A 26,470-nucleotide genomic window follows, 5' to 3' on the forward strand; every position below is an offset into this window, starting at 1 on the left:
AACTACTATATCTAACATACAAGCATCCTTACACCACGTTTCGGGTTCGATTTCGATTGAGTTTGATTCACCCTTGAGTCTTGATTGAATTTGATTGATTCACCACACACTTTAACATAAAAGTAAACATGCACAAGTAACACATAAGGCACACACACACGTATAAAAGCATTTAAAATTATCCATACTTGAGTTTGATGATTGATTTGATTAGCTTGATTATTGATTGACTAGCTTTATTGCGTTGTTACTTCCTATCATTCACAGTCGGTCGTTGATTCACAGTTCGATTATCGGTCGATTAGCTTGATTATACAACACTTACTCCAAATAATATGAAAATCAAAAATGAAACTAAATGAAATTAATCTTTATTAATCTTTAATTCCAATAACAGTCAACTCTTGACTTTGACTTTGACTTTGGAAAACACGGGGTGTTACAGTCCCTTCGTAAGAATCAGGAACAACTGACTCGTTAGAATATTGACCGAAAAGATAGTTGCTTAACCACGACATCGTTTTTTCAAGACACGTAACTAATAGAGCAAAGAAAATCGACAAACAACAAAACTCGCGAATGCTAAATGTTGTGTCTGAGCAGCTTTTAAAAGTGAAAATTTGGGGTCGAAGCGCCGCGCTTTGGCCATAGCGCGGCGCTTAGGGTTCACGAGACACCTGCAACCTCGTTTCACCTTTATGTCTCTGCAACTTATGTTTCAAACGTCAGCTAAATCACCTTTTGTCGAGCTAAGCGCCCCGCTATGGTCATAGCGCGGCGCTTTGGGGTGTAAAAATAATTTTCTCCGTGTGTGAATAGCATGACCCATAAAGAATATCTCTCAAAAGTATAGTATATAGCCAATAGAACACTAATTTAACCAATCTCACACCAGAAACGACTGTTTGATAACCAACAAATCCAATGCATCTCTCGACAAGACGATGATTTACGAATAAACCACAAAATAACAGTTAATCTTGTGATGTGGAACATATTTAATATTGTTCAATTGATTTCTATGTCATGATCAAGCCTTATTAAACCAGCCTCCTATACGTTATCTCTCTTTTCTATTCAATGAATAGACGTTACCTCTCTTTTTATATTCAATGAATAAAATATAATTCATGTCCAAAAATAAAATAAAAAACGAGTCTTTGAAAATTCAAAAAGTTGATATTGATATAAAGTTGATTCATATATCCATGACTTTGTGATTTTGTACCCTACTTAAAAAATATTTTTTTTATTATGTCATACGAAAATATGAACATAATAATTCATATTCACATGTTACTTAAATATGTTATCGACTACCCCATTATTATTTGATTCGATATAAAGTTATAGGATTGAATTATCCTACACAGTCTTCTAAAAGAGAAAAAAAAAAGACACAATAACGAAAATAAAAATAAACAATATCAAATAAAAAGACAATAATATGATTTTTTTCTAAAATCTACAAGCTAAAAATCCAAAAGCAAAAACGTAAAATCTAAGATCCTAGAGTCAAAAGGACGGTTCCAATATCGCTAGAATGGGTTCAATTGAAATCCGTTTGATACATTTTCTCCGACTTTCTAATTCTAAACTTTTAGCAGACTATGTATTTGAACCCAACCCATTAGACTATACAGAGTGGGGGGGGGGGTGAAAGAGTGGCGTTATTCGACATGTGACTTAGAAAGTGGCGTGGTGCAAAAAGAAGGAAGAGTGAGAGCGGCGTGATTAGTGGCGTTTTTATAATAATAATAATAACTAGTTGGTTTTCCGCCCGCGCGTTGCGGCGGGGACCCAATGACTGCAAACACGTGTCAGTAACGGCAAGCAGATACCGAATATCAAAACATAAATAAAAATGTCGTGAAAAGGATAGTCAATCCGTTCAAAAAAAAAACAATTTTAAATAACATAATATATAATAATAGGACCCACACGTCCTACACGTTGGAAATTCGGTTGTTTTCAATTCAGTTATTACAGTTCTAACACTTTAAAATATGGATGAGCTCGGTACCGGTAACGGCACCGAAAGTACCGATCCGAAAAATCATCGAAATTAGGCACCGGCACCGAAAATGCTCGGTACAATACGATATGGTATTTGAAGGTAAAAATCAATAAATACAGGTATGGTGCTAGACCGGTGTCGAACCGAAAGTAACGATTCTGAAAACGTCAAAAGGTGGGTACCAAATTGGTACCGAAAATGATTTGGTATAGTAAATTTGGTACCGATACAATACCGGTTTGATTACAAGATTTGATACGTTTTGCTCATCAATAATCTAAATATCCAAGTTAATTTTACATACTAAAATTCATTCATCACAAAAAAAGATAAAAAATTAAGCAAAATAAGTTATTGTGTATATAAAACCTCATTCAAACGAAATACAGTTTACGTACTGTGTGTATGAAAAGTAATCTAAACGGTGCAATTACTTGCATTGCTACGTTGCTACAGAATTTGATGAGCTTGGTACCAACCGGTACCGAAAATACTGTTACTGAAATCCCCAAAAGTGGGTACCGGTATCAAATATACCTGGTACGGTACAGCTCGATACGGTCGGTACCGGTACAACACCAGTATCTGAGGGTAAAGACCGATGAATACCGGTGCCGAACCGGTACCGAAAATACACCCGGTTTGATAAATTTGATACCGGTACCAAAACCCAATATCATTTACTCATTCCTTAGTGATGGTACTATTCATTAAATTATATTATTTTCATTACTGTTTATTCAGTTGTGTTTTTAATATATAGGTAATTAGTGATGGTACTATTCATTAAATTATATTATTTTCATTACTTTTTGTGTTTTTAATATATAGGTAATAATAATAATAATAATAATAATAATAATAATAATAATAATAATAATAATAATAATAATAATAATAATAATAATAATAATAATCAACCAATTAAAACACACCCAAAATTCACCAATATAATGTTTAACCGTTCAAATGACCAATTCAGATAAGAAGTCTTAACCATTAAGACTCAGTATAATTCTTAACCATTCACAGAAAATCTGCGCGCAAAACAAATAGTCTAAACATTAAATGATGAACAAGTAAAAGATCTGAACCATTAGACATGGGGTATGGTGAGGCTTGGGTTGGGGCATTGGTTGACACGTGGAAATTCAAACTCAAGTCTTCAACCCACTTTGAAAGGCGTATGGTGGGGCTTGGGTTGGGGCTTGGTTCAGCTTTTTTTTTAATATATATATATATATATATATATATATATACACACACATTTATAACCATTCACAGTCCGCCATGTCAGTTGCTCCCCCGCCCCACGCCCGGCTTGAAAGCTAAGCCCCAAGGGGCCACGCCCCAACCCAAGCCTATCCGGGGTGGTGCCTTGGGCGTTTTCCCTCAACCCACGCCCAAACTCCCACCCTATACCCTATGGCCTTAAAAATCTCATCTATACTATATAATAAAAGAAACCTGTTTTAGAACACTTGTCATTTTCTCATTTAATTGAATAAAATTATTAATAATGCTAATAATAATAATATTTAATCTAATCTAATACAAATAATAATAATATTTAATCTAATCTAATACAAATTCTTATTATTAATTCAATAACCTATTGTTAAACTAAAACTTCAATAGAATCTTAAATCCTACCTAAACAAGTTTCGAAATTCATAAGAATATTAATATGTTAGATTAAATATATTATTGATATATATAACTAAAACTATTATCAATAATATTAATAATAGGTTTAGAATCAAATACAAAGATTCAAAAAATAAGAAGTCGTACAAATGGTATCAAATAGACTCTGATTGACCTCATTCAACCGACATTAGAGTCGTCTTATCGAACTCTACGACATTAATTATTATGTACGAGTTGATGGGTTACATTTATATTAACTCATTTATGTCAATATGGTATATAAATTTCTCTGTCTCTGTTTTGCATTTACAGGAAATATCTATACTATATAGTTTAAATTGTTCAACCCGTGTAACACACGGGGAACTAACCTAGTTAAAAGATAAACAAACCGTCCCTAGTCATTCATGATTTAGGATAAGTTTAGTAATTTTCGTATTTTTTCAATAAAATAAAAAAAAAACGTTAATCCAATCTTTTTATCTCCAACTTTGAAATTAACCACCGTCACGTGGCTATAGAAACCAAAGTGCAAACAATCATGGCGTTAAAGTCTCAACACGATCTAATCACGTGACTGGTTTCCACGAGGAAGAAGACGATCCCCCTATACTCACAGTGCGTATCGAAACCCTAGCCCTAGCAAATCGATCCAACAATATGGTCAACAAACGAGTTCCAGAGTGGCTCAACAGCTCCATGTGGTCCTCTCCCACCACCAGCCACCCTCCACCACCACCTAAATCACAATCCAAACCGCAATCGCCACCGGATTCTCCCTCGCATGGTAATCACACTTCAAAACCTCCGTCTGTTGCTTCCTCCGAAACTTCTGTCAACGAACCGCGTGAATCGCCACCGTCTCCTGGTTTAGTTACAACCAGATCGCCGTTTAAATCCGGTCCGGCTGGACCGGTTCAGACGGTTCAGAGGACTGAGGTTAGGGATCCGGTGGTTAGTAGCGGTAGTAGTGATAATGAAATTAGTCCTCGTGAAGATGCTTCTCGTCAGGCGCAGCTGTTGCAAGAGGTTAGAAGTTGTTTACAGTTTACACACACAATAATACACAATTATGATTAAAATGTCAGTTTGTTAGGGTTTATTGTGTTTTGTTGTTGTTGAGATTGAATAATTAAAGAGAATATTAGTTGTGTGTTATTGTGATTTAAGTGTGATTTTGTTGAAAACATGAAATTAAGGAGGAATAAGAGAATTTAGTAATGGTAACATAGAAATCTGTTGAATTACCAACGCATTTTGGGCGCATTGGCTGTGGAGCAGGTGAAAATTCGACAGTTAAGCGTGCTCAGGTGGTAGTAGATGTTAGTTGTGCGTTGTGATTTAAGTCTGATTGTGTTGGAGTTAAGAAGGAACAAGAGAATTTAGTAATGTTAACATACAAATCTGTTGAATTACCAACGCGTTTTGGCTGCATTGGCTGTGGAGCATATGAAAATTTTTCAGTTAAGCATGCTCAGGAGATGGTAGTAGTATTAGGATGGGTGAACTTCTAGGAAGTCTCCACTGAGGCAACCAAAAACAAATTTGTTGAATTAGGATGTTAATTTGGTTTAACGGTTTACTTTTGTGTGATGTAGCTTTCAAAGAAGACGATAAATATGGGAGAGCTGCAGAGACTTGCTTCACTTGGTATTCCAGATGGTGCTGGCATTCGTTCGACTGTGTGGAAGGTTCGATTTGACATATGTTTGGTTATTCGTTATGCATGTGAAATGAGATTCATTGTCATTTTACTGCACTGGAATTATAGTTTCTGTTGAAGGTCTTGTTATAAAAGGAGAATTATTGGATATCATTAAAACGAGATTTTAGTTGATTTTTTATTTATTTATTGTAATCTGTTATCTGTTTATGTTTACAGCTGTTGTTAGGATATCTTCCCAGAGACAAGGGGGTTTGGCCATCAGAATTGGCCAAGAAGAGGTCTCAGTACAAGAGTTTTAAAGAGGATCTTTTGAAGAATCCTGTAAGTTTTCGTTAAAAGACCTGAATTCATGATTGCAGAGTGCATTATATGAAGAAACGCTGAATCTAAGCGATAAATAAATACATAACTAAATAAAGGGATTAGTCTTAGAACTTAGAAGTTGTATTTGCTTTTCAAAGTTTATTTGTTTGCTTCAAATTCGGGATTCTGAATGTCTCTTTGGCTAGTCAGTCAGAAATCACTAGGAAATCGGAAGAGTCTACATCTTCTCAAAATGGCGAAGACAAGGGTTTACTCTCAAGGTCAGAGATACCTGAGGGGGAGCATCCTTTGAGTCTAGGGGAAACAAGTGTCTGGAATCAATTCTTTCAGGTATGTGCTTCTGCTATATATGTTTTATGCAATGATTTTTTATATTCAGTTCTTAATGTAAGCCCTTCGCAGTTCTATGTGTGCCACTGATTGCACTTTTAACTATTAAACTATATATGTGATACAATGTTCATTCTCTGATGGTATGAGAATTGACAACAATAACAACAACAACTACCATACCCAGTAAATCCCACAAATAGCAAAGCTACTTATAGGGTCTGGGGAGGGTGGGATGTAGACAGGCCTTGCCTCTATCCCTAGGGATAGAGAGGCTGCTTCCAGAGAGACCCTCGGCTCGAAAACGTACAGCAAACCAACACAACAAGTCAAAGAATATAGAAAGAATACAGAAATAAGAAATCGCCCATTACCAAGAAAATGATCAGAGTGGCACAATATAATGTAAATCATGTATCCTAGTATACAACATCATTTGGGCATAAACACAATGTAAATCAATTGACAACAATAAAAAGGATCCAAATGCTTCTGCATACAGATTATATGTAAATCTTCTGTTTGTTGCTATGTTTTATACTTTAATGTAGAGAAAAGTTCATCACGCAGGATACATTCACTCCACTATAGATATATCCATAATTATTTGTTCAGAAAACATTGAACATTTATGCTTTCTTTTATTAGAGGTAAGAGAGCTACAATTTTGGTTAAAATATGGTACTATAGAATTGTTATGAGAATATTCTGAGTGTGCAAGCTTGATATTAAACACGATTGCACTACTACTTGAATGACTGTGAGAGAAAGGTTTCAGTTTTGTTTGTATTATGCATTTAGTTTTTGTGTTCAATATGTTGGCCATGATCACACAAATAACACACGATATTTTGTGAGTAACTCTCACCGTCTCATGACTCTTTTTTATTATGAACGCACAACACAAAATACATTGACCCCTAATTATCTATTTATACTAACAATAACTTGCTAAACAAGACTTAGACTTCTAGTTAGACTCCAACTAGTCTTCTAACTTCTCATAACTAGGAATATTGAACTACAATATGAAGATCACTTTATCTATTTATACTACCTGTTTCCTTTTAAGCAAGTTTTTTAAGTTACCTTTACATGTTAAGATAAAACACAACCTAAATCAACCAACATAAGTAAATGGATCAAAATAGCCATAATCTAATGATCAAGTTGATGTTTACTAGTATTTATTGTAGGACACTGAGATCATTGAACAGATAGACCGTGATGTAAAGCGCACACATCCAGACATGCATTTTTTCTCTGGTGACTCAGCTTCTGCAAAAGCTAATCAGGTATCCGATCATTTCTTTTTACATTCTATCTTGGGCTCGCTTATCGATTTCTGTGGTGTGTGATCTCAAACGGGTTAAATAAAATCAGTTTAGATTGAAGGGGACTGTGTTAAACAGGTTTAAAGTATCCCAAAGTCTATCTTTAGTACATACAACCTCTTAACTCGTTTTATTCAAAGGTAGAGATTAAATTGTAACGGTATTAGGCCTGTAAACGAACCGAACGAACACGAACAGAGGTGTGTTTATGTTCGTTCATTTAACTTTAACCGAACAAGAACGTATAATCGAACAACTTTTTGTGTTCATGTTTGTTCCTTAAGAAAATGGGTATGTTCGTGTTCGTTTATGTTTTCGTTTAAAACTAAACGAACAGTTCATGAATGCTAATGGACACAAACAAACAAACTTAAACGAACACAGATTAACATAATTGAAATAACATAGGTGAAGACAAATGAAATAAACTAGTTTTTTTATATGTTAATTAGTGATTAATTACGATAACTTCCATTGTAAAGCGTATTTTTATTACTAGAAAGCCTAATTACTAATAATAATTTATATTAACAAAAGTAGTTAGAAAGCCACTTTTATGTTTATATTTATATAAGTATACAACTACTTATGTATATCTAAAAATTTAAATGAACATAAACGGACATTCACAAACATAATTGAACGAACAGAACATGTGTTCATGTTCGTTCGGTTAATTAAATGAACAAAAAAAAGTGTTCATGTTTGTTCGTTTATTAAATAACCGAACTTCCCGCCGAACAAGTTCGTGAACAGTTCATGAACGTTTGGTTCATTTACAGGTCTAACCAGTATCGTTATTTAGTCATAATTAAGACATTGCTTTATAAAATATCAGACAACCGAACCAGACCTTTTTGACCATTAAATTATCTCATACTTTCAGGAAGCTTTGAAAAATATTCTGATTATATACGCAAAGCTTAACCCAGGTATAAGATACGTGCAAGGAATGAATGAAATTTTGGCTCCCTTGTTCTATGTTTTCAAGAATGATCCCAATGAGGACTTTGTGGTAAGCATATGCGTAAATTTCTGATTCCATTTTCTATAAGTTTACTTTTATTTCTAAGTATAAAACTTATGCAGGTAAATGCTGAAGCAGACACGTTCTTCTGTTTTGTCGAGTTGTTAAGCAGTTGTAGAGATAATTTCTGTAAGCAACTTGATAATAGCGTTGTTGGCATTCGCTCAACAATTTCAAAGATGTCACAGCTCTTGAAACACCATGATGAAGAGCTATGGCGGCATCTTGAACTCACAACTAAAGTAAGAAACTTTAATAATTATCGGTTATTTGAAACCATTTCAAGATACCTTTTATATTAAAAGTTTAATCGATGCTGGATTGTTTAATGACAGGTCAATCCGCAGTTCTATGCGTTTAGATGGATCACACTTCTGTTGACCCAAGAATTCAATTTTGCTGACATTCTTCACATATGGGACACGCTCTTAAGTGACCCAGAAGGTCCTCAGGTGAGTTATTGCATTGCTGTTACTGCCCCATTTATGTAAAAATGGGTTGCATTTATTGATGATGGGCCAAGTGAATTCAATAAATTAATTTTTAATTGTTCCTGCTAAATTGGAAACAGGATGATGGTTTGATGTTACAACCTCTTATTTAAAAAATGGGATTTGATACAATTTTAGTTTTTTGACTTTTTGTGATCGTATTAAATACATCAGTTATTTGTGAAGTTCGAAATGATGGACAAAAAATAATTTGCAGAATCCAATCTGACCCAGCTACTTTTACCTGCTAAAAATGTTATGTGGGTGTTAATTGGGTCGTGTTCGTGGGTTGGCGGGTCGAACCTGAAAATCGTGTCAAACACATAAACCCGAACACAACAGTATATTCTCGGACTGATATGAGCACGACCCGTTTAACACGATTTTTTAGTTCTTTTTTTTTTTTTGCATATTATTAATCTAATATCACAAATTTTACAACCAAAGATACAAATGTATATAAAACAGTTACGCTTAAACTATAAAACATAATTCTCATCTCTTTTATCTTCAAAATTTTGGCATAGAATACCTAGTTAGTTTGTGTTATGGCATAAAACACAGTTTTTATAATTTTCAATAAACGGGTCATACTGACCCAAAAGCCACTCAGATTAAACCTAAAGCCGCAAATTTTGTGTTAGATTGCCTGACCCGTACATTTTGCCACATGAGATTTATTTTGATTTGATAATTGAAAAAAAAAAATGTAAAGCTGGTTAAAATTTATAAATGCGGAAAATTGCAGGAGACGTTGCTTCGGGTATGTTGCGCGATGCTGATTCTCGTTAGGAGGCGTTTGCTCGCAGGGGATTTCACTGCAAATCTGAAGCTGCTACAAAGTTACCCGTCAACAAATATCAGTCATTTGCTTTATGTTGCCAACAAGCTACGTTCTTGATTATCATGTTGCATAATCTATTTTCTGTAAATCTGTCAGCAAGTATTAGCAGTGGATTTTTCGTATTTTACTTCAAGATTGGTACTTGTCTTGAACTCTGGCAACCTTGGGTTGCAAGTTTCTTTTATCAGGTGACTTGGGTTGTAAGTTTTTCTGTGAGGTGGTACATGATGTGTTTGATTTATGCGTATTTTCAACAACTACAGACTACAATGTCGGCTGTCGGCGGGAATAGGTTTCGCCCTTCATTGGGCTAAATGGGCGGCAAAGGTATATGCCAGGCAGCTGGCACTTCCCTATTGGCCTAACAAATTTACGATTTTATCCCGCTTTAAAATTACGATTTTGCCATCAGTTCAAAATTATGTTTTTGCCCTCACTTAAAAATATATTTACGCTTTCGCTCCTAGGTAAATATTTCAATTTTGCCCCCGGTTAAAAATTACGATTTTGCCCCGTTTCAATTTACAGTTTTGCCATTAGTTTTTTTACCTTAAAATTATGATTTTCCATCATTTCAAAATTATGTTTTTACCCTCACTTAAAAATAAATTTACGCTTTTGCTCCCAGCTAAAAATTCCAATTTTGCTCTCAGTTCAAAATTACGATTTTGCCCCGTATAAATTTATAATTTTGCCATTAGTTTTTTTTCTCACAGCCAAGTCCCTCAACTTAAATTTACATTTTCCCCATCGTTTTTGTTTGTTTTCCTGGTGACATTAGAAGTTTGTCCCCAGTGTAAAATTATAGTCGTGTCGGCAGCTTCTTGGCACTCCCCCGTTGGTTCATTTAGTTTACGATTTATCCCCAGTTAAAAATGATGTTTTCGCCCTCAGTTAAAAATTATGTTTTTCCCATCGTTTTAGTTTTTTTAGCAAAACTATAAAGGTTTTTTTTTAATTGGTTTACTCGATTTAATTTTTTCCCATGTCAAGGAGCTGCCTAACACTAGCTCATTAGTTCTGAAAAATTATAGTTTTGCCCTGAGCCAAAAAATACGGTCTTATCATCGTTTAGTTTGTTTTTTTCCTATCTAAATTATTTGGCCATCGCCCCGCAACGCGGGCGGGGCATCAACTAGTTCTATTTCATTTGACATTATTTTACAAATAAAAATACTGGCATTAGCTGTTAGGATACAGTTGCTATGTGAGGTATATATAATGTGAATTAGTACAAACTAAAGAACAATAAAATTCCATGCTGCTCTCTTCTCCAGTCCAGGAAATGTGCCATGCTCAGTAAGTTGTAATCATTCATCGTATGCCTCATATTTTGTTGTTAAAACCTGGTATCACATCAACCATAAAATATACATTTTTTTCACAGCCGCACTTACTACTAAAAAAACATCACAATACACATATTTTGTTGTTTTTGTTGGTAAGACCTTTTTTTATGGTTCTTACATGCCTAATGTACATAAAAGGGTTATTTGATTTTAATAATCCTATGTTTCACATGTTGGCCGATAATAATCCTAATTTTAAAAATTCCCAACAATGATCCCAACTTGTAAAAATTTGGCCCCAATTGATCCTTTTATAACATACAAGAAATTGGCCTCCTCAATAGATCCAAGTGCACCCGTAGCCTTCTTAACTGAATTAAGTGCACCTACAGTTTGAAAAGGATCAATATGGGCCAAATTCTTACAAGTTGGGATCTTTGGAGGAAATTTTTTGAGTTTGGATTATTATTGGTCAACTAGGATTATTAAAATCCAATAACCCGCATAAAAACTATCATGCTAATTTGTTCGTATATATTAAAAACTAGGTTATAACCCATGGTACCCACGGGTTGCTTTATTTTAAAGATATTAATATTTTATTAATTTTATTACAAGGGTTTTTTTTTATAAAATTTGTGAGGACATATATACAATGATTCAATGTTAATCGTATATAATAATATATGGAAACAACGTGATTTATATATGTTAAACAAAACAATGTGATTATTTATTCTTATGTTATATTATAAATGAAAAGCGTGATTAAATGTTTATAATCAACCTAAACACAAAACCTATATTATTATTGAAAATAAAACAAACAATGATTAATTGAAAGGAAAAACCCAAAAACTACAATGTACGGAACAACTAATTCTCATAAAAAGGTAGAAACACTTGACTCTTCAATAAATATCTTTATCATCTTAAAAGTAGTATTTGTCAATTAGTCTAGAAGGCCAAAATTCTTCCAAAATCATATCCGTAATACAGAAGTCTTCGTCTCGAATAGATTCCTTAATCCAAAAATGACAAAAAATGAAATTAATAAGAACAATATTTGATCAAATACTAATCAATTTAAATGTAACAATTATACAACAATAACATATTACCAGATAATTTTCAACATAGGTAGAATGATGCAAACCAAACTCAAAGGATGATAGCCCGTCTCGTCATTCTCTAGATACACATTTGAAGCGATGAATTGATATAGCATTTAGCTTGGTTAAAATCTCAAAGAGTAGTATTTCAAAAGGAATATAACCCATTGTATGAACGATTGAAACATATAATGTATTATTGAGCATAACATATAGATTAATAACCTAATTTATATAAGTAAAATGAAAATGGGCCTCATACAGAAAATCAAAAGATCCCATATCCATCGACTAATATGGTGGTAATAATTGATTAGAATCAATTAAATCATTGAAATAAATGTTCGAAGTTATTGCGAATATTCCACTTTTTGAAAATGTTGAACCATCTATATCTTACCAATAATATAAAGATGTGATTTTTAAATTTTGAATTATTCAAAAACATAATAAGCCATTTACACTAAATAAATGATAACATAGCATGTGATATATTCCTTGATTAAAAAATTCATTCTTAAAAAGGAATTAAGAATTCCATTCGTAAAAACAAAGAAAAGGTTGATTTAAATTATTGAATTATAAATACAAAATAATCAGAACATATTTCTTTTAAATCTTTGTAAGGCACATAATAGGATTAAAATGAGTGTATATGAAATACATATAAGAATAATATAGAATACAATAGTCAATCTTAGTTACGAAAATTTATTTCAAACCAAAATAAGTTACATGAAAAGTTCAAATACATCATAAGTTACCAAATATCTCCTTGTAAACTACGTTAGATGTCTTCGTTGTGGGTTTACCATCGGCATCAAATGATAAAATTTTAACACCTTCTCTCGTTTTGACTCTCGATAAAACGACATACAATTGACCATGAGAAAAAACAGGATCTTTTAAATATAAACCAACTCGGGATAGTGACTGCCCTTGACTTTTGTTAATCGTCATAGCAAAACAAACTGATAAAGGAAATTGTCTTCTTTGAAATTGAAGAGGTATCTTCTTGTCTGAAGAAATCATACTAATCCTTGGAATAAAAACTCTTCTGCCAATATTACTTCAGCTTCAATTACTCGTTTACCAAGAAAGGTTACTTGAAGTCTAGTTCCGTTACATAATTCGTTCTGCTGATCAATGTTTCGAAGAAGCATCACCGGAACACCAACTTTAAGAACCAACCTATGGTTAGGTAAACCGGATATTTTCAGGGCATTCAAATTATCAGCAGAGTATAGTGCTTGTTGAAAAGAATCAAGAACTTGCTCAGTTTAACAGATACTGTAAGAGCTCAAATACTCTTTTTCTTCACCTGGAAATAAAGAAAGTAATCGATCATTAATTTCATGAACTACTTCATTCTTTGGTGCTAAAATTGCTCTCACTGCAAAGAATCCAAGATTTTTACACTGTTCTAAAATTGAAGGATAAACAAAGTCGATTAAAATCTATATAGTATAAAAGTTCCAAATATTAAGTTAAAAACTTACTCAATATCTTTAAGCTTGATATTCAATCTTTTCCCTTTCGTTACATCTTTTTTATTTGTGTCCTCTAGATTGAAGTAAATCTCAACATAGCCTATGAAGTCTATAAATTAACAAAAAAAGAAAATTCATTAATAACTACGCAAAAAAAAAAAAAAAAAAAAAAACATTAATAATGTACATGGATTAACACATACTGAAAAAAAATTACATACCAACAGGTGTATTAATTTCAACTTTGTTTTCGACAACGTCTCTGAAGTTGACGAAAGAGAAGCAATACTTGGGACCATTCCAATCAATGCTTCTTTGAATTTGGGTATAGAAATTAAATGTTAACTTCTGGTTATTTTTCGTATGGTTTAAACTTGCATTGTAAGGTGCAAGAGAAGGCCTGCTAATGACCAGACATTCATCGAGCTTGAAGTGATGCTCAAATCTTGGCAAAATCCTATGGAGACAACTTGCCTGAATCGTGTGACCCTATAAGGAAACAATGATAATAAGTTGAATTGTCAAACATATCAAATAAATAATCCGAAAAAAATTCTATACATCATACAATGTGTATAGATACCTCTTCGTCCATACAAATCATATCGACACGGAATGTTTCATTCTTACCGACACGGAATGTTTCATTCTTACGACCGTGCATCATCTTCCTCCATAGAGAAATGATCTTCAACTTGAGAGTATAGTTATTTGACAAAGCATTAAGATTAGACAACATTGTTATGTTCTGATCTTCCATTTCGATAAGACTGAATCGATATATGGAACAAAATGATAGAGGAGTTGTGAAATAGAGTGATAATCGAAGATGTATATTATCGAAATGGAAGATCAGAACATAACAATGTTGTCTAATCTTAATGCTTTGTCAAATAACTATACTCTCAAGTTGAAGAACATTTCTCTATGGAGGAAGATGATGCACGGTCGTAAGTAAGAATGAAACATTCCGTGTCGATATGATTTGTATGGACGAAGAGGTATGAGAAATTACTTTTATTCTATACACATTGTATGATGTAGTATAGAATTTTTTCGGATTATTTATTTAATATGTTTGACAATTCAACTTATTATCATTGTTTCCTTATAGGGTCACACGATTCAGGCAAGTTGTCTCCATAGGATTTTGCCAAGATTTGAGCATCACTTCAAGCTCGATGAATGTCTGGTCATTAGCAGGCCTTCTCTTGCACCTTACAATGCAAGTTTAAACCATACGAAAAATAACCAGAAGTTAACATTTAATTTCTATACCCAAATTCAAAGAAGCATTGATTGGAATGGTCCCAAGTATTGCTTCTCTTTCGTCAACTTCAGAGACGTTGTCGAAAACAAAGTTGAAATTAATACACCTGTTGGTATGTAATTTTTTTCAATATGTGTTAATCCATGTATATTATTAATGGTTTTTGTTTTTGTTTTTGTTTTTGGCGTAATTATTAATGAGTTTTTTTTTCTTTTGTTAATTTATAGACTTCATAGGCTATGTTGAGATTTGCTTCAATCTAGAGGACACAAATAAAAAAGATGGAAAGAAAGAGAAAAGATTGAATATCAAGCTTAAAGATATTGAGTAGGCTTTTAACTTAATATTTGGAACTTTTATACTATATAGATTTTAATCGACTTTGTTTATCCTTCAATTTTAGAACAGTATAAAAATCCTGGATTCTTTGCAGAGAGAGCAATTTTAGCACCAAAAAATGAAGTAGTTCATGAAATTAATGATCGATTACTTTCTTTATTTCCAGGTGAAGAAAAAGAGTATTTGGCTTACAGTATCTGTCAAACTAAGCAAGTTCTTGATTCTTTTCAACAAGGACTATACTCTGCTGATAATTTGAATGCTCTGAAAATATCCGCTTTACCTAACCATAGGTTGGTTCTTAAAGTTGGTGTTCCTGTGATGCTTCTTCGAAACATTGATCAGCAGAACGGATTATGTAACGGAACTAGACTTCAAGTAACCTTTCTTGGTATACGAGTAATTGAAGCTGAAGTAATATCCGGCGGAAATATTGGCACAAGAGTTTTTATTCCAAGGATTAGTATGATTCCTTCAGACAAGAAGATACCTTTTCAATTTCAAAGAAGGCAATTTCCTTTATCAGTTTGTTTTGCTATGACGATTAACAAAAGTCAAGGGCAGTCGCTATCCCGAGTTGGTTTATATTTAAAAGATCCTGTTTTAACTCATGGTCAATTGTACGTCGTTTTATCGAGAGTCAAAACGAGAGAAGGTGTTAAAAATTTTATCATTTGATGCCGATGGTAAACCCACAGCGAAGACATCTAACGTAGTTTACAAGGAGATATTTGGTAACTTATGATGTAATTGTGAATTTCATTTTGAAGTATTTGAACTTTTCATGTAACTTATTTTGGTTTGAAATAAATTTTCGTAACTTAGATTGACTATTGTATTCTATATTATTCTTATACGTATTTCATATACACTCTTTTTAATCCTATTATGTGCTTTACAAAGATTATTGCTGTTACAAAGATTTAAAAGAAATATGTTCTGATTATTTTGTATTTATAATTCAAACATTTAATTAATTCAATAATTTAAATCAACCTTTTCTTTGTTTTTATGAATGGAATTCTTAATTCCTTTTTAAGAATGGATTTTTTAATCAAGGAATATATCACATGCTATGTTATCCTTTATTTAGTGTAACCGACTTATTATTTTTTGAATAATTCAAAATTTAAAAATCACATCTTTATATTATTGGTAAGATATAGATGGTTCAACATTTTCAAAAAGTGGAATATTTGCAATAACTTCGAACAATTATTTCAATTAGTTAATTGATTCTAATCAATTGTTACCACCATATTAGTCGATGGATATGGGCTCTTTTGATTTTGTGTATGAGGCCCATTTTAATTTTACTTATATAAATTAGGTATTAATTTATATGTTATACTCAATAATACATTATATGCTTCAATCGTTCATACAATGGTTTATATTCCTTTTGAAATGCTACTCTTTGAGATTTTAACCAAGCTAAACGCTATATCAATTCATCACTTCAAATGTGTATCTAGAGAATGGCGAGACGGGCTATCATCCTTTGAGTTTGGTTTGCATCATTCTACCTATGTTGAAAATTATCTGGTAATATGTTATTGTTGTATAATTGTGTTACATTTAAATTGATTAGTATTTGATCAAATATTGTTCTTATTAATTTCATTTTTTTTGTCATTTTTGGATCAAGGAATCTATTCAAGACGAAGGCTTGTGTATTACGGATACAATTTTGGAAGAATTTTGGCCTTCTGGACTAATTGACAAATACTACTTTGAAGATGATAAAAGATATTTATTGAAGATTCAAGTGTTCCTACTTTGTTATGAGAATTAGTTGTTCCGTACATTGTAGTTTTTGGGTTTTTCCTTTCCAATAATCATTGTTTGTTTTATTTTCAATAATAATATCGGTTTTGTGTTTAGGTGATTATAAACATTTAATCACGCTTTTCATTTATAACATAACATAAGAATAAAATATAAATAATCACATTGTTTTGTTTAACATATATAAATCACGTTGTTTCCATATATTATTATATACGATTAACATTGAATCATTGTATAAGGTAGGGATAGTGTACAAAGTGTCTAAAATGTGAGAAGTGTAAGAAGTGTTTTAAACCATTAGATCTTTGATCTAATAGCGACCAAATTATAAATTGTGTTTTAATTATATGGATTGATTTGAAAATTGTAGGGGTAATAGTGTCTTTTTATATGTTTCAAATTAGGTAATCTCTCCTAAATTCTAGTGATTCACTCCTAAATTCTAGCGATTCAAATTTAACTGTTAAATTCTATCGATCCTAAATTTTAAAAATACAGAAATATGTAACTGCTACAAAAAATGTATAACACTATACATCGATTATATAACACTATACATCCATCATATAACACTACAAAACACTATATAACCACATATAAACTATGTAACACCATATAACACCATAGGGATGGTTCAAATGAAAACCACTTTTATCGCGAAAACTCGAAAACTAACTAAAAAAAGCCTAAAAACACACAAAAAAAAATTTTTAATTTTTTTATTAAAATCGCTAGTTTTTTTATATAAAAAAAATTTCAAAAAAAAAATATATTTGTAGTGCACATGTGTAATAATTCACATGTGTACTATTATTACACATGTGCACTACAAAAAAAATTTTGAAATTTTTTTTATATAATTAAAATAGCGAAAATTGGTATGCAAAAAAATTGGTATGTTTTTAGGCTTTTTTAGTTAGTTTTCGAGTTTTCGCGATAACTAGTGGTTTTCATTTGAACCTTCCCCTAACACCATATAACACTATGTAACATTATATAACACTATATAACTATATATAACACTATACATCCATCATAGACATGCTACCAGAAAAATATAACACTATGCATCCATCATATAACACTATATAAACCAAAGAACACTATATAACACCATATAGCACCATGTAACACTATATAAAAATATATAACACTATACAGTTCCGAATGGTGGTTGCACTACAGAATTAATAATTGATGTTGTTATATAGTGTTTTTTGGTGGTTGCACTACAGAATTATATAACACTACCGAATTATATAACACCAAAAACCATTATATAACACCATGTAACACTATATAACACTATATAAAAATATATAACACTATACAGTTCTGAATGGTGGTTGCACTACAGAATTAATAACCGGTGAACGAGATGACACAAATTCGTAGATTAATTCTTAAATTCGAATTCCTATAATAAAGGGTGGCAGTTATTTTGGGCAGTTATCTTTTAATCAATTAATTGAAAGAAATAGAAAATTACTAATTCACCCTTTTTGAATTAATTTAGATATAGGACATTTATCATCACCACATTATTTCTCACCATTCTCACAATATTAGATTAATGTACAGGATCCTCTACCTGATTGTATATATGTCCTCACAAATTTTATAAAAAAAACCCTTGTAATAAAATTAATAAAATATTAATATCTTTAAAATAAAGCAACCCGTGGCTACCACGGGTTATAACCTAGTAAAGTATTATAATATTAAAATTTAAAATATTAAAAAAACTATATATTATTGTAAATTTAAAATCCTTCCTTCGTAAACAATATATATAAAATGTGGGCTAAATATGATTATGAAACATATAGGATGTTGTAACCTGATATACACACACATAATATATATATATATATATATATATATATATATATATATATATATATATATATATATATATATATATAGATACAAGATAGAAAAGAACATACCTCAGATTCTATGGTAAGTGTTAACAAACCCCTCTTCATGGCAGCTTGGGATACAAAATAACCAATTCAATCTTTAATGTTATTATTATTATTCATCACCGATGGAGGTGGTCACATTGGTCATATCCCTCTGTAACTCACCCTCCAGTATCTCCATCATATTATCAGCCGGGCATCTATCATCAGGATTCGACCCGGATACTTGACAAAAACACTCGGGCCACGAATTCGTATAAAACGATTCGGGTGACACTCGCTTATGGGGCCCACCAAAGTTAGTTTTCATCATCACGCGCCTAACCGCCTCTTCAAAACCATCAACGTGGCCAGCTTCACGTTTAATAAAAAGTGGAGCTAAACCTTTTCGGTCGGGCCGGATATTGGTCCGGAAACCGTAGTAGAGGCGGTGGCCCAAAAGGTTATTAGCAAAGTTGCTTGGCCCGTCATATGTCGGCATGAAAATGTCTGATAAAAGACAAACCATGTAGTCAACAGCTGACCCCAGTAAGCCTTGTGTGTTGTCGGTTAATTCGCTAGATGAATCGACGGTGCTGTGGTTCTCGAGCAGTGGGAACATGGCTCGAAACGGCTTCATGAACCGCTCACCACCAAATAGTTCACCGGCTGCAAGGTATATTCGAGTCGAGTTGTTGAATCCCATTGCACGTAAAACAAGACCAACCTGAGAAAGTAGATGCAATACGTGGAAATTTAATACAAATATCGAACAAGACCGTGTAATGGTTTAGTTGGGTCAGGTCAAGGTAGATAACGGGCTCAATACAGTTATTTTTTGGTACGGGTCAAAACACTTGCGCACTATTTTCTTTTTAGAGTAAAGTACAAGGATGGTCCCTGTGGTTTACCAACATTTTGAATTTGGTCCCTAGATTTGTAAAAGTACACAGATGGTCCCTGTGGTTTGCATTTTGTAACGCATTTAGTCCCCAGCTTTTTTCAAAAGTACATGGATGGTCCTTGTGGTTTGCACTGGGACCTGCTAAAAACTTTAGATTTGTTGGCTAGGGAGTAAATGCGTTACAAAGTGCAAACCACAGGGACCATCTGTGTATTTTTGGAAAGCTAAGGACTAAATCCAAAATTTTGGTAAACCACAAGGACCATCAGTGTACTTTACTCTTCTTTTTATATATAAATAACTCATGTGTTAAATATGATTAGAAATATTATATTTACATAATATTAGTTATAATAGTTTTTTTTTGGTAAAATAAATCAAAAAGGTTTTCTGCAACTGAATGCACTTCGATGACTTCCAACCGGTTTTCTTTTGATCAACTCCTAAGAGATAAGACATGATCCAAAAAATAACTATAACTTAAAAGGAAGTGATTTAGGAGTTTTTTTATAGATTTGAATACACTTCAGATGACTTTCAACCCGTTCATTTTAGTAAGAGTAAATTACAATTTTGGCCCCTGTGGTTATATCACTTTTACCCTTTTAGCCCAAAAAGGAATCTTTTAACATCTGAGCCCCAACGTCTTTTTTTCTAACCCATCCATTTACTTGGTTAAAAACTTGTCATGTGCCACAGGGGCCAAAATCGTAATTTACTCTTTTAGTAAAATCATTTATCATAATTCGTCCGACCCGTTAAAGATGAAACATAAAAAAACGAGCCCGGTATGCGCATTTTATAATGTGTTGGGAAAACAAGAAACTAAAGGTACCTCTTCTGGAGTTAAAGGACATTTTCCGATAGCCCTTCTTTCACTATAAACAAGTTTCTTGTCAGCGAAGTTTTCCTTTCGGTATTTCATCAATATCTTTTGTTCATGAGGAGTAAATATATCAAAACACCTGCAAAAGAAAAAAAAAGCAATAAATTATTTATCATACAAGCAATATGCATTAGAGGTCGCAAGATGGGTTGGTTGGATAACAAATCAATATGGGTTCCTATGAATGGATCATTCTTATAACGGGTCGGGTCGGGTTGGGTCTAGGCGGGTTGGGCATGACCTAACTTAAGTTACTTAACGCTATAATGTAATTGGGTTACAGCAAAAGGACACAGCCTGTATAGAAATTGAAACATAAAGGACATCCACTGTAATTTCGTTAGTTAAAGGACAACACTTGAACTTTGGTTGAAGCTTAGAAGGATGTAAAATGCAATTTACTCTAGATGTAAGTGAAAATGAGTAAATGACCATTATGCCCTCATGTGAGTGGCACGTGAGTTAACAGAAAAAGTTAACTGCGTTAGGGCAAAAGGATACCGCCTGATGAGAGAAACAGTAACATAAAGGACATCCAATGTAATTTTGTTAGTTAAAGGACAACGTCTGCAATTTGGCCCAAACTTAAAGGACGTAAAATGCAATTTACTCTTTAACATATAAAAAGATCAACCCAAGATGACCCATTCGTAAGTAAACGGGTCAAAATTTGTGACAAGAAATTATTTATGATTGAATGGTGAACTTACCCGGCAAATGACAACATGTCCTTTTCAAACCGAAGATGTATTGACATGAAGTGACCTTGTGAGCGAAGTTTAGCAACTATTGACTGACTTAACTGCATGATATGCGGCTTAAATCTAAGGGCGTGATAGTTGACTCTGCATCTTAACCGTTGATATTCCGGATTATCGATCTCTTCGGCTAATCGATGAGAAAATGGTGTGAGATAAATAGCACCATGTTCCTTCATTTTCTCCAAAGCAACCGTTGTATACCAACTAATAGGAGCATCTCTAGGTGGACGAAGCTATTAAAAATAAATAATTAAAAATTTTAACATTCAAGTATGATTAAAATAACAAAAAGTGGAACTGGTTACGCGTGAAACATACCTGAAAAGATTTTATCTTCTTTGTCCTTCCGTGTTTCCTAATTTCGGGGATGCTTTCGACAACACGAACATCATACCGCAATGACGTGATAAAATAATCAACATCATATATACCTTGAAAACCACTGTTCATATGCAAGAAGTAGTAATTAAATTTCTTAATTTTTTAGCACAAGTAGTGGCGAACCCAGAAATTTTTTTGGGGGGCGCGGATGAGGTGTTCAATCATATTTTCAAGGGTGCGGCCGGGTTTTTTTGCCTAAAAGTATACACTAAATTTTTTTTCAAGGGGTGCGGCCGCCCACCCTGGCCAAAGGCTAGGTCCGCCCATGAGCACAAGTATTAATCATGCCCCAAACAAAATGTAACAACTTTTTTTATTAGTATGAACCACCAAATCTTGAAATGTTTTTTGCTTAATTGAAGGATGTATCATATATTTGACTAATAGTCAACATTAAAAATACCTGTCATCATGCCAATAGGAATTCGTATCAAGCTCGGGCAGCACAAGGGTGGCATTCATTATTCGGGCAGCAAGAACCGCGTTACATATCTACACAAAATTATATAATTCGTACTCATTAACTTCATATGAATACAGTTGATGTTAAACTATGTAACTTTAGTAATTCACGTATTGGTTATCTATTTACCATGTATTCTTAGAAATTAATTGATTTTTTAAAGAATAAAAAAGGCTGAAAAAGAGATGCGGTTAACCTTTTGTTAAGGAGTGTGCACTTGAAGGGCTTATTTATTTAAAAGACATAACATGTAACTCACATACGCCCAGTTGCGGTATGCGCATATAATGTATATATGTGTGGGCCATGGGGGGCAAAAGTGAAAGTGCACTAATTTTAACGTTATTTTACTAATTTCGTGAAAATAACGTTAAAAGCCGAGGACGGTTAATCATGCATCATGTGGTGGCATTGATAGCTGAAAGACAAAAGGGTACATGCACTAATCGGTCTTTGTCCCGATTGCTAAGTGTTATGTGCCGTATGTCCAAGGCTTGATGCAAAACTACTATCGAGCTGGAGGTCTCACTGGAAACAGCCTCTCTATTCCTACGGAGTAGAGGTAAGGTTGTCTACATCTAACCCTCCTCAGACCCTACCTTTGCTTTGCCATTGGTGGGATTTACTGAGTATGATGATGATGATGATGATGATACATGTAACTCACATGATATGCATGTGTTGTTGGAAGTGGTCGCAACACGCGTGGGTCAAGCGGGTTGGATCATCCCACAATTTGTCCGTTTTATCACTATATATTACGGGTTGGGTTGTAATTGCCACTTGTAATTATTTAATACACATAGACACTAATAATTGTAGGAGACAACAAACATAAAAGTTTTTAATAAGGCACACTTTTTATCAGTAAAATGAGAATAGCAAACATACCGCAGTCCGCTGCTGATTTAAACCACCATTACACCGAACACGCAAAAACCCGTTGCTTTCATTTGGAGGAGCTAAAAGAAACCATTCATGATCATTAATCAAAACATCATTTAAGGTAACATGTTATAACAAATGTAGGCAAGTACATTAAGGTCCCCAAGAACACATACGAGGCCAGTTAGATCTAGGTGTTGATGACGGCCTCCAACCGTTAGAATCGACAGTACCCCATAGTTTTTGCACACTAATCTGTTTAAAAAGTCAAGCTCAAGTCAAACTATGAAGTTTTGCAGTCACGAACTGTATAACCTTATTTTAAGGTCAAATGAATTAATGATCTGTTTGAATAACCAATTTGAGATTGCTTATTTCACTAAGGGATTCAAAATTACAAGTTAAAATAGCTGATTATCGTCTCCTACTTATAAGTGTAAGCATAATGTGTTTACATAAGCAATCCCAAATAGGCTGTTCATAAACAGCCTAAACCAACCGAACCGTTCGAACAAAAAAAAGTAGGCTGGTTTGAAATATGTACGGTCTGGTTGTAAAGTTTGACGTTTATGGTTCGGAACTTGGAACCGGCCTTGTAAACCGAACCAGCCGTTTAACATTTGTTATTATTTTTTTACATATTTTAGGAATATAAAACTTATGTATATACATTATATTTATCAACAATCCTTATCATTTTTTTAAAAAATTCAATACAACATTGTCTTTAAAAAAAAAAAAAAAAAAAAAAAAAACTTTTTTTAACCGTAAAGCGGTAAAAACCGGCCAGTTCGGTTTGTATTTTCCAAAACTGTGGTTTCCGGTTCGACCCAAAATTTTTGTCATAACCAGACCGGTAACACCCCTAATCCCAACCATAGTTATTAAAGCGAGCACCCAGGCGCGCCTAGACGCAAATAAAACCCCGGGCCCAACAAATCGCCCTGTAAGTGCGCCTAGCGCTTTTAATAACTATGATCCCAACCACCCCCTAAAATCTTAATCATTTTATATATTTTTAAAATATGCACATCCAAACACCCCCAAATCACCTAAACCCACCATTGGCACTAGAACTCAAAACAAACTAAAAAAGAAATAGTAAAAAAGTGACCTCAGGTGGGGATTCTGGCTGCACATGATTGATCTTGCTGGCAAAAAACACAAAGTAGATGATCAAAACCACAATCAAGATAGCTGTAATCTTGAATCTGATCAAGAACCCTTTGATTTTCTTCAAGTGGTGTCGATTATAACTCGATCTATTGACCATAATTCCTTCGCCAGCCCTGATTAACATCTCAAAAGTCAAAACCGTTAGAATAAGAAAACACACGATGGGGAACATGATCAGTGAGGTTGCATTACCTCCTCATTTTTTATGAGGTGAATCTTGAGGAACATGAGCGAGTAAATTGGGATTGGGTGTAGTGGGTCGAAACAAGATTGGATTTTGAGATGTTGTTGAGGGTGATTTGATGCCGAAGATGAAGGGTTTTCTAGGATCGTGCAAGGTGTCAGTCAGTCACCATCGATTTACCTAGAAGGATTACGTTGTAAAACATGGGATCATCTGGGTACTTTATACAATAAGATTTCACTAAAATTATTAAACTAGAATATAGATGGTTGTGTACACGGGTTTAAGGATATAAATTATATAACTTGATAATTTTGTACAAATCTTTTAGCAATTTGCTCATATATATACTATATATACGACCAAGATAGATGTAATATTCAGTTTTCTTAGTCAAATATCGCAAATATATAGTAGCCATACCAAATTTAACTATAACTAAAACAATTTCAATTAATAATTTTCAAACACATTTCTTTAGTTATGGGATTTTATTTTTGGAAAGACAATATTTTGCATATTTCTATTTTTTTTAGCTCACGAAACACATCTTATAAATATGTCTAATACTAGGTTATAACCCCGTGTATTACACGGGTTGAATAAATAAATTTTATATACTAAATAATAAAACAATATATCTTTAAAAACCTCATTTATTGCACGGGTTAAATAAATATAATTTTGAGTGAATTTCAAGTTTTGTCCTTTATCTTTAGGCCACTTTGCAAGTTTTGTCTTTTATGGTTAAATTTGACGAGTTTTGTCCTTTATGTTTAAAAATCAAGCACGTTTTACCCTTTATGTTTAAAAATCAAACACGTTTTGTCCTTTATGTTTAAAAAATCAAGCACGTTTTGTCCTTAAAAATCAAGCATAAAGGACAAAACGTGCTTGATTTTTAAACATAAAGGACAAAACTCGTCAAATTTAAACATAAAGGACAAAACTTGCAAAGTAGCCTAAAGATAAAGGACAAAACTTGAAATTCACTCTATAATTTTATATATTAAATAATAAAAGTTATATCTATAAGAACCATATTGTACGAATTGAATAAATGTAGTTTTATATACCAAATAAAAAATTCAATACATTTAACTCTTTATTTAAAACTCCGTAAATATATAAATGATAAATAATGTTAGTTATTTTTATTTTAAGTTTCGTAAAATCTATTTGATACCAAACTAAACAAAACGTTTAAATATAGTTAATTCAAATAAATAATATTATAAATAAGAAAGAGATTAAACTAAATAATAATTAACTATAAGATATTAAACTAATAATATTTAGTAGAAGGGTTATCTATAATATAAGATATTAAACTAAATAATATTAAACTAAAATAATAATTATCTATAAGAGACTAAACTAAAATAATAATTATCTATAAAAGATGACCTAATATGATGACAAGTGTCCCAAAAGAGGTTTCTTTTATTATATAGTAAGATTTTTAACAAAGTGACCAATTAGGCTATAGGGTGTGGTCATGACCCTCAGGACCACCGTACCCTCTACGTCAGTGTCATGTTACTCACCTCTAATCCATCATCCACAACAACTACCATAAGGTGTGGTTATGACCCAAACCACTATCCCTTTATTTATTTTACTTTATTTTTGTGTAAATAAAAAGAAAAGAAAATCTTGGAAAATGGAAAAGAAGATCATGGTTGTCATGGTTTAATCTATGCGAACCATGGTGGATCAAGCAAGGAGGTGGTGTAGTTTTCTATTCATGTTCCTACGTGGCGAATCATGTCCCAGCCATAACTCCCACACCCTTTAGCCTTATAAAACAATTATACTCACATCTTACTTTCTAATCTATTGTGGAGTTGCTAAGACACTATAGATCCACGTTCGCTTTATGTTACTATTTTTTTACATTGCTTTGTTTTGTTATGATTTGATTTTGATTATATTTCTGTTATATATAACTT

At 32.9% G+C, this 26,470-nt stretch overlaps 2 protein-coding genes across 3 annotated transcripts; one reads left to right on the forward strand and one right to left on the reverse strand.

Moving 5' to 3' along the window:
- The first annotated feature begins 4,174 nt into the window (after positions 1-4,174).
- Positions 4,175-9,924, forward strand: LOC110877647 (TBC1 domain family member 13). 2 transcript variants are annotated; one of them, XM_035974720.1, is made up of 9 exons: positions 4,175-4,696; positions 5,266-5,358; positions 5,550-5,654; positions 5,847-5,987; positions 7,184-7,282; positions 8,208-8,336; positions 8,411-8,590; positions 8,684-8,800; positions 9,582-9,924. In XM_035974720.1, exons 1-9 carry the CDS (start codon positions 4,328-4,330, stop codon positions 9,738-9,740), a joined length of 1,392 nt encoding a protein of 463 aa, XP_035830613.1. In that variant the 5' UTR covers positions 4,175-4,327; the 3' UTR covers positions 9,741-9,924. The 2 variants fall into 2 exon arrangements, with proteins under 2 accessions (XP_035830613.1, XP_021981505.1); XM_022125813.2 differs by having other exon boundaries at positions 4,177-4,696; positions 9,588-9,924.
- An 895-nt stretch (positions 9,925-10,819) lies between these two features.
- Positions 10,820-24,724, reverse strand: LOC110877653 (O-fucosyltransferase 1). The gene is made up of 10 exons (XM_022125818.2): positions 24,527-24,724; positions 24,273-24,447; positions 23,335-23,413; positions 23,165-23,235; positions 22,214-22,302; positions 21,748-21,871; positions 21,379-21,662; positions 20,618-20,747; positions 18,924-19,605; positions 10,820-11,029 (listed from the first exon to the last, which is right to left on the reverse strand). Exons 1-9 carry the CDS (start codon positions 24,532-24,534, stop codon positions 19,012-19,014), a joined length of 1,554 nt encoding a protein of 517 aa, XP_021981510.1. The 5' UTR covers positions 24,535-24,724; the 3' UTR covers positions 10,820-11,029; positions 18,924-19,011.
- Positions 24,725-26,470: the final 1,746 nt, after the last annotated feature.

Source organism: Helianthus annuus, chromosome 1 (genome assembly GCF_002127325.2).
Source record: "Helianthus annuus cultivar XRQ/B chromosome 1, HanXRQr2.0-SUNRISE, whole genome shotgun sequence".
Lineage (NCBI taxonomy): Eukaryota > Viridiplantae > Streptophyta > Magnoliopsida > Asterales > Asteraceae > Helianthus > Helianthus annuus.